This window comes from Eretmochelys imbricata, chromosome 8 (assembly GCF_965152235.1).
Source record: "Eretmochelys imbricata isolate rEreImb1 chromosome 8, rEreImb1.hap1, whole genome shotgun sequence".
Lineage (NCBI taxonomy): Eukaryota > Metazoa > Chordata > Testudines > Cheloniidae > Eretmochelys > Eretmochelys imbricata.
This window is the reverse complement of record NC_135579.1, coordinates 93,422,364-93,432,286: the sequence shown is the minus strand read 5'-3', so window position 1 is coordinate 93,432,286 and position 9,923 is coordinate 93,422,364. Positions and strand designations below refer to the sequence as shown.

The 9,923-nt window shown below is 40.3% G+C and overlaps 1 protein-coding gene across 3 annotated transcripts in view; it reads right to left on the bottom strand.

The window, feature by feature from the left end:
* Positions 1 to 356: 356 nt before the first annotated feature.
* OMA1 (OMA1 zinc metallopeptidase) overlaps positions 357 to 9,923 on the bottom strand; it is a 28,807-nt gene continuing 19,240 nt past the window's right edge. For all 3 annotated transcript variants that reach the window (XM_077823963.1, XM_077823965.1, XM_077823964.1), the window contains one exon: positions 357 to 972. In XM_077823963.1, the coding sequence (XP_077680089.1) occupies positions 748 to 972 (225 nt within the window). In that variant the 3' untranslated portion in view covers positions 357 to 747. The remainder of the gene's footprint in view (positions 973 to 9,923) is intronic.

The window sequence follows — 9,923 nt, the reverse complement described above, 5'->3', positions numbered from 1 at the left end:
TTAGAAGTTTCATAGGATTTGACCACTTAATTTATAGAGTACCAATTACTAATATTCAAGCGCTGATCTGTCCAGACCAGCTGCCTCTGAAGCGAATCTGGCCTTTGAAGAAGCATCTTGATTGTTTAAAGAGACACTATTTTAAGCAATCACTTGCAAAATAGCCCAGTGCTACAAGTGACAGTTCTTACTGATTTTTAAAAGGAAAAAGATTCCCTTGTATGTTTTCTGACTTCATTTTTCAATACAATTCTGCACAACCCTTTTGGATTGCTTTGAAGTGAAACGGTGAAACAACCCGTATTCTAAAGTGCCTTTAAAAGATATTAAATAAGAAAAATCCCAGCAGAAAGCCATCCAATTAGGCCATTTTATTGCTTCTTTTCTATTTGTGCGAATGGATTGTACAGAGATTTTTGCCCCACAACTGAAGTGATTTATGTTTAGCATCCCTTCTTGAATAAGAGTCTCAACTCCAATACACTGCTCTCTTGTATGTGGGAGAGTTCCTCATTGCACTGAGTGGGAGATCACCACAAGTTTGGGAACACAGAATACTGGTGGCTTGATCTACATTGTGATACAGAGAAATAAGTTTCCTTCAATTGATTTTCGGCACCATGGAAGTACAAACATGATTTGTAGCTGTCTGTCCATTTTATCGTCCCAAAAGGATCAAAAGTCTTGCAGGAAAAAAATCTGTTCAGTGAACTGTTTGTAAAGTTTTTCAGGTGAATGTTTTTCCCTTCAGTTTGTCGGTTCCTTTTTAACTGCAAAAGTTATTGGAATCTTTTCCTCCTTTTGAGCAGAAGGAAAGTCCACTTTTGGCTTTGCAAGATCATGCTCAGTAGCATTCTGGCCTTCTTTATCCTTAGATGCTTCCAGAAGATGCTGCATGTTAAGTTTGAAAATGAGGCGAGGGTCTGGTCCAGGAAGAGAGGGGCAATTGCAGCTCTCTCTTATTTTAAGCGCCTATGAAAACAAGCAGAAGAAATCAAATCAACTTACTAAAATACTGTTGTAGGTAAAGACAATTTTGGAGCATGCAGTTTAGTGCATGACAGTCAGTCCCTTAGCTTTCTAGTATGAATTGTATTTGCTAGTTATATGTTGGTGACTTCAGTATTAGGTCTATATACATATTATCTGACAATTTATCGAGGGAAAGCAAGACTCGGGACAGAAGAGCCATTAATACGGTAAAAGATACTGTTTCTAAGGAGAATGTTTTCTCAGCCAGCTCCATGAAGAATGGATACTTTAAGAGGCATGGTACCATGGTGTTAACTCTATACAGCATTGAAAATCCACAAAACTCCTGTAATTTAACAAAACAATGTAAAGTCATAATACATTCTAATATTTAGTACCGATCATTATCATGGCCACTTTCATATCTGCTGTTAAATGCTTCTTAGCCTTACTGAAAGAAAGCAGAACACACACTTGATGGGCAAATGACCACCCAGTTGCATTTTTAATCCTTGCATCAGAAAGTTTATTCCCTTTTTGTTTTATTCTATTCGTCCCGATTCTCTTCCTAATCTCATGTTCCAGAAGAGTTCTTGTCAGAGTTTCCTTGAGTTACTTACAGCTAAATGCTGCCCTAGCCATTGGGCTGGGTGTTATGGAGAAACTACAGAAAATAGTGGCTTAGACCCAGAGTGAGAGAAGAGAAAGTTCATACTGCAGATCCTTTAAAAAAAAAAATTCACCCTTGGGTTAGGTATACTACAGACTAGAATAGCCACATTCACTTTTGCAATGTGAAGTGTATGTATGTGGACACAGCGGCTTGTCCTCCTCCCTCACCTACCTGTTCAGTAGATATACTGCCCTGCTACTAACATAGTGAGCAAGGGCTGCCTTATATGATTCCTTATATACCTACAGGGAGGGAAGGATTTGCCTCAATTTGAAATTCATTCAGATCCTTCCAATAGAGGCAGTACGTACAGATGACTTCTTCAGTTTTTAAAAGAAAAGTCTAACCTAATAGCTCCTCTTACAAAGAGGTTCTGAAACCATGTTTTTCTAACGAAAATCCTTTCAGTGCAATAAACTGATATCTCTGGAACTTGCTTAGAAACAAATGGAATTTAATAGCTCCAACTGGCCTTTAGAAAAAGGCACATTCCAGAGACATGACAAGTGTTTCTCATCTGCGCTATCTGATAGTTTCTGGTTGAAATATAGTGTCTGAATCATCACAAACACAACTTTGGGCTTAGGGCTTCATAGACTCCTCTCAGTTATATGTTTTTATTTAATAAAAGAAAGTTAAGTTCAACATTTGTTGTTTTGCAAGCTAATCACCAAAATGTTCCCTAAATTTTATCATACATATCAACCCAGTTCTGCTTTAGTAACCAATCAATTTCAAAACTGATATTTATAATGACAGATTAAGAGTTTTCTCTTGTTCTCTTGCAGAACATAAGCTGCTGCAAGACTACATTAATGTCAAGCAACATTATTCAAGGCAAGTAGAAATATAAAGATTTACGTTGTATCTTGAAAAGGGCAAAGTAATCCTCTTTAAATTAATTTAGCAGTTTTAAATCTCTGGTTTTCTTGGCTATGTAATGCCTATCTTCCTTCCTTGGGTTCACTTATCTAAAATATAAGAGTTAACAACATCAAGAATTATATGCAATATTCTTACCCTGCAGAGGCCTCTACTTTCTTATTACACAAAGCAGCTGGAGGTGCATGATTAAAACACACCAATTCACAGTCCATAAAAAACAAAATGAAGTCTACTGTTATGACAGTTGAAAGGCTATGTTTAGCATAGGCCTTCCTGTTAAAGACAGAGCTGCATCCACATTCTAGTGAGTGAGTGATTTTTGCAATGATTTTGCATGTGGATATTTGTCCTTGGCACAGAGGATCCAGTTCTATTTAGTGTTGCTCAGTTGGCTCCTGCTCAGTTGGCTCAGTTGGCTCCTGCTATTTTTTTTTTAATGCAAATAATGTACTCAATGCAGCAGAATCATTAAAATGTTCAAGAAGCCTGCAATGTATTCTTTCTGAAAGATAAAGCCTCCCAATGCCTACCTTCAATATCACTATCATAACTTCTAATAATTTGCGGTTGCTCAAGAAACTCCATTTCCACCATCCAATCCAGCTAATTTAGTTGTAAGGATCGTGCATAGACATTCCTAATTAAAGGCATACAATTTACCACTGTGATTACCTCAGAAGGCCTTACTAATGGACTGACAATGACAGTGGTACCCAGTGATCTGACAGTCCTTTTAATGCAAAGTATTATTTATTAGACCAAATGCATTTCAGAGAAAACCAGTTCTTAAAACAATCAAACAGACTGTACACATATCTAGGTACGAAACCATCTTCCACATGGGAATCCTGGTAGGCATAATTCTCCTACAGACCACCAAGGCCTCTGGGGTCAGTTCATTCCCTTAGCTCAAACCATTCTCTCCCTCAGCCTCAGAGAGAGAGTTCTTTAAGAGCTGTTTAGTCCTTTTGATCTCCCACTACTGTCCCTCTTCCCCAACACCAAATCACATTTTAATTGATTACAGCCCTTTGATCTGTTAGGTTATGTTTACATAACTTCTGTAAGCGAGCCTCCCAGCCTGGGTCAACAGTTTCAGGCTAGCCAGGCTCTCCCTAGTGCTCAAATAGCTGAGCAGGGAGCACTTTGAAGTTGCAGCTTGGGCTGAAGCTTGGCCTCTGAAGGGGGACGTGTTTGAGAGCCCAAGCTGCAACATCGAAGTGCTGCCAACTATTATTTTTAGAGCACTAGCATGAGCCCCGCTAGCATGAGTCTGTTGACCGAGCTGGGGCGCTCGCTTCTGTGGACTGTGTAGACATACCCCTATTTCACAGCCTTGGCAAAACAAGGCATATGACTTGTTGGAGGCAGAATGTAAGATCCACAAAACCGGATTGTTTTTCAAGTGTGCATGGAGAGTGGGGAGTGTCCTTTCCTGGGGTCACTCCCTTTTTGGCAACAGTCCTCCTGGAATAAAAGCATTCTAAGTGTGCAGTAAACATTTAATTACTCCAGTGTAATACAGTCTCTCTCAGTAACTATGTTACACAGCTCCATGGCTGTCACAACCACCTTTAAAGGGAAAGGTGCAGGAAAAGATGTGTCCAAGTTGCTTTAGCATTTTCATCATAGATTGAAAAGTTTTCACCAGCAATTGGATACAATGACATTCCAGGGGAGGCGGGTGAAAGAAAATAACCTTTTTTCTAATATGTTTTCTAAAACTATCATCTCTCAAAACAGCACTCTTGTAACAGCCTATTTGTTCTGGGCCTGAAGTAGACACTCGTGTGTGTGTCAGGTCTAAGTACAGTATTCTCTCTCTCTCTCATTTAGAAAATGTTACTGTCAAGCTTGTTAACTTCATAAAATGTAGAGGCCAATTCAATTACACTAGCTAGTAAAATATTTGCCTTTACTTCATGTCACAGACAAAATGAAATCCTGGAAAATGAATAGTGCTTGTATAGTATATACACAGGGCTTGTACATATTTTCTTGTACTTCACTTTTACCTTTATGTTCAAATAATCTGTTTGCTATAGTTGAGAACCCTAAAATAATTACAAATTCATAAGCATGAGTCACTTATGCATTCCAATTCTGATTTTACTAAACTCACAAGATTGAGAAAAGAGGATTGGGGTGGGAGAAGGAAGGGAAAAAAAAAAATCTTGCACAGAATTACATATCCCTCCAAGAGACTGTTCTATATCCAAGGACTGTGCGTAGTATGGCAGCTCAAAAAGAGGGCAAATATAATGGATATTAGACAAATTGGTCACCAAAACATAGAACACTGAAGTTTGTGTTGCAGAATCAAGCTTCCAATTTTATTACTTGGAAATTTAAAGTTAATTGTAAATAAAATACATGTTATAGGTTTTGAATATTTGTATTTGGAGTTCTACATTTCAGATGCAATTTTCATGTTGGGTTACAGTACTAGTTCTCTAAACTACCCTCATAATAATAGAAGCAGCTATAAGACCCAGATCCCATCCTGCTCAAAGGCAAGTTATGACGTATATATTCAAAATGCTGTACTGTGTCATCATGTGAAAGTATTTTGAAATGGTTATACTATTAAGTGACAAAAGGTTGATGTATGTATCTGTTCTCCAATTTTCCATATATGCATTCTAGTTACTATTATAATTTATGTTAATGATTAGGCTACATACTTGAAGTATCCTAAGCGTAACAGATAATTCTAAGTATATAAAACAATCTTTACCATGAAATTATTTACAGATTTAAAAAAAACAGTTCTAATGGCTCCTTTTGTCAGTCTGTATGCAGCTGGTTTGCACTAATAGTTGTCTTACTATCTTAGAAAGTAACAAAATCATTCAAGTTAATAGCAAACAATGTAGGTTTTTGGGCCTTAAAAGATACAGTAAGCAATTCTAGACTAAGAATGATCTATTCCAGATTTCTAGTACTATAGACATTTCATTCCCTGAGATAGCTTTGGATCACATCATTGTAAAGTGCAATGTCATCACCTAAAGAAAAACCTTTCCTATGGTATGATGAGAATGCAGAGCAATTTATTGTTGTCTTGCTCAGAAAGTATGCTAAGAAACACAGTAACATCATCAAAGTGTCCTTTAAAATTAACTGTTTTCTTTCACTGCCATTTGGTTGTCTGGAAAAAAATTTCTAATCTGAATGGTTGAGTAGTAGGTAACGATTGGCAGGGTCACTTTAGCTGAGGTACTATCAAAAAATGAATACAGATATAGAGTTCACCATCCCCATTTTGAATTTTGCTTACTCTCAGTATAACTGATAGTATATTTTCTCTTTAGCCTCATGTTACCATAACAAGTAAACCTTCCAAGAGATTTACTCACATACTTTCCCAGTAGTGTATCTTGTTTTCCATTGCTTGGTGTATGAACAATACTGAGCATATCATATGGACACCTGTAGTGTGGCAATGCTGCAACAAGAAGCTGTTGCTGGTAAATAAAACCTGGCTTTAATAGACTAGCACTGAAAACAACATTCCCATTTTTCTTCTAGCTCCTCACACAGTTCTCTAGATTGGGGAGAAACGGGCACCAGCTCAAACAGAACCAATTATTACCTCTGCCTATAATTCTTTCTAGCTGTTGTGCATCAGCTCCACTTATCCACTGAACTCTTCTCGAGGGCACAAAGCCCTTACGCCTGCTTCCCCACCCCACTCCACGTGTGTTTGAGGTGGAATGCAAATTCTGCTCCTCTTCCTCAAATATCATTGTGGGAAGATGACTTCAAGACCTCCCCCACCCAACCTGCCTGATGGCTGCTCTTTTCAGGGGCTGGGGAAAGCAGGAAGGGTTACTCCACCTGGCAAACTACAAGAGATCAAGCAGTGATAAAATAAATGCCAACGCTCTCCAAGGGCATAAGAAAACCTTTTTTGCTCTTAGATTTTAATGTCCTGCACCAGACCAAGCAGTAATTCACTACCAGCCCGCAAGCCTTCAGGTATGTTAGCAACAAGAAGAAAGTCAAGGAAAGTGTGGGCCCCTTACTGAATGAGAGAGGCAACCTAGTGACAGAGGATGTGGAAAAAGCTAATGTACTCAATGTCTTTTTTGCCTCCGTCTTCACGAACAAGGTCAGCTCCCAGACTACTGCACTGGGCAGCACAGCATAGGGAGGAGGTGACCCTGTGGAGAAAGAAGTGGTTCGGGACTATTTAGAAAAGCTGGATGAGCACAAATCCATTGGGCCGGATGCACTGCATCCGAGAGTGCTAAAGGAGTTGGCGGATGTGATTGCAGAGCCATTGGCCATTATCTTTGAAAACTCATGGCAATCGGGGGAGGTCCCGGACGACTGGAAAAAGGCTAATGTAGTGCCCATCTTTAAAAAAGGGAAGGAGGAGGATCCTGGGAACTACAGGCCAGTCAGCCTCACCTCAGTCCCTGGAAAAATCATGGAGCAGGTCCTCAAGGAATCCATTCTGAAGCACTTAGAAGAGAGGAAAGTGATCAGGGTCAGCATGGATTCACCAAGGGCAAGTCATGCTTGACTCATCTAATTGCCTTCTATGACAAGATAACTGGCTCTGTGGATGACGGGAAAGCGGTGGACGTGTTGTTCCTTGACTTTAGCAAAGCTTTTGACACGGTCTCCCACAGTATTCTTGCCAGCAAGTTAAAGAAGTATGGGCTGGATGAATGGACTATAAGGTGGATAGAAAGCTGGCTAGATTGTCGGGCTCAATGGGTAGTGATCAATGGCTCCATGTCTAGTTGGCAGCCAGTATCAAGTGGAGTGCCCCAAGGGTCAGTCCTTGGGCCGGTTTTGTTCAATATCTTCATAAATGATCTGAAGGATGGTGTGGATTGCACCCTCAGCAAGTTTGCAGACGACACTAAACTGGGAGGAGAGGTAGATACACTGGAGGGTAGAGATAGGATACAGAGGGACCTAGACAAATTGGAGGATTGGGCCAAAAGAAATCTGATGAGATTCAACAAGGACAAGTGCAGAGTCCTGCACTTAGGACGGAAGAACCCCATGCACCGCTACAGACTAGGGACCGAACGGCTCGGCAGCAGTTCTGCAGAAAAGGACCTAGGGGTTACAGTGGACGAGAAGCTGGATATGAGTCAACAGTGTGCCCTTGCTGCCAAGAAGGCCAATGGCATTTTGGGATGTATACGTAGGGGCATTGCCAGCAGATCGAGGGACATGATCGTTCCCCTCTATTCAACATTGGTGAGGCCTCATCTGGAGTACTGTGTCCAGTTTTGGGACCCACACTGCAAGAAGAATGTGGAAAAATTGGAAAACGTCCAGCAGAGGGCAACAAAAATTATTAGGGGACTGGAACACATGACTTATAAGGAGAAGCTGAGGGAACTGGGATTGTTTAGTCTGCGGAAGAGAAGAATGAGGGGAGATTTGATACTGCTTTCAACTACCTGAAAGGGGGTTCTAAAGAGGATGGATCTAGACTGTTCTCAGTGGTAGCTGATGACAGAACAAGGAGTAATGGTCTCAAGTTGCAGTGGGGGAGGTTTAGATTGGATATTAGGAAAAACTTTTACACTAGGAGGGTGGTGAAACACTGGAATGCATTACCTAGGGAGGTGGTCGAATCTCCTTCCTTTGAAGTTTTTAAGGTCAGGCTTGACAAAGCCCTGGCTGGGATGATTTAGTTGGGGATTGGTCCTGCTTTGAGCAGGGGGTTGGACTAGATGACCTCCTGAGGTCCCTTCCAACCCTGATATTCTATGATTCTATGAAGCCAGCTGGTACTTTAAAAAATAAAAAATCATGATCTCTGTTCCTTTGGTACTGATCTATCTATAACGAGGGCTCCAAGAACACTGTACACATCCTCATTTTCCACTTCAGCCATTGTGATAGGATTTTATAACATTCCTATTATAATCTGCTCACAACTTAAAGACCACAGAGCTATTTTGGTGATGCAGGGTAGGTTATTTTGAAAAGAAGCTGTCTAGATATCCTTCAATCTCCCACCCGCAACCGCTATTTTGGCTCATGCCATCATTTAGCACACTAATTGCACTTTCTCCAATTGAAAGAAAGTCTTCTCTTTCTGAAAGTTCTATGGAAACAGAGTATTTTTATGATCCCCAGGCTAATAAATCTCCAATAGTCAGTGTCTGGCAGCAGGAAAAGATTTCAAGTGATAGCTAGCTAGTTGTACAAAATATGCAGCAACCACTTGTTTTGGGATGAAGTAGTAAGTTTCAAAAAGCAGCTCATTTTGTTGGAAAAAGAGGAGTTGTGACTGGAATAGATTTGCTGCTGCAAAGGGTAACAGCAGACAGAAAGCCTTTACTTAGCTTTAAAAAATGCCCTATGTAATTATCTATATTTCTGGAGAAAGGGGACCCTGTTTGATAATGGAACACAAGCCTAGATCACACAGAACAGAACAGTTTTCAGCTACAATACTGACACCTGGGTAATGGGGGCTTTCTGGTTCAGCCACCAGTGGTTGGGTAATTGAGCAAATTAAAAGGATCCGCAAGCAGTTACCTACTTGGCATTCCTATTAGAGGACATTTGAAAGAAAGAAAGAACAAAAAGCAGACTCCAGATGGATGGGCAATTGCGAGAATTAGCTCCATTTCCTTAGAGTGGGGTAGAACTGGCTCTCTAATGTGATGGAACAGCTAAAGAGAACTAAAAACAAAAGCAAGCTGCAAAATCTACAGAGGCCATGATTACTATGGATATTAAGAAACCTTTTACTGGGGATCTTAGGCAAAGCTGTTCATGCCCTCTTCAGTGAGAGAAAATGGGGAAGCATGGCTTACTCTCTGTGATAACCTAGGTCCTAGGACTTGTAGCTAAAGGAAGTGGAAACGAGAACTTGTCTACTCGAGCACTTTTGTTGATACAGCTTTTATCAGTCGGGGTAACAAAGTTTCACCGACAAAAGTGCCAGCGTGAACAGCACTATGTTGGCAGGAGACACTCTCCTGCCAACATAGCTACTCTACTCGTTAGGGGTGGTTTAATTATGCCAGGAGGAGAGCTCTCTCCTGCTGGAATAAAGGGGCTATACAGAAGACCTTACAGCAGTGCAGCAATACATCTGTGCTACTGTAAGGTCTGTAGTGCAGACAAAGCCTTAGTGTCCCAACCTGACTTCTGGTTTCCAGCACAGGTACAAGATGCCACAGAAGACCTACGTTACTTTGTCAAGCCTGTATTTATTAAAGGGAAGAGCCATTAACAAAACAAAAATGTTAAATCTTAATCACAATGTACATTTCATCTAAAGATAGCTGAGAAGCCTACAGAGTAATTACACTTTACCTATGCTGCTTTAATTTTTCTTCACCTAATGGAAGTCCTGAGTAGGTTAGTATTTTATAATGGAATGTTTCTGCAAGGAAAAAGGGCA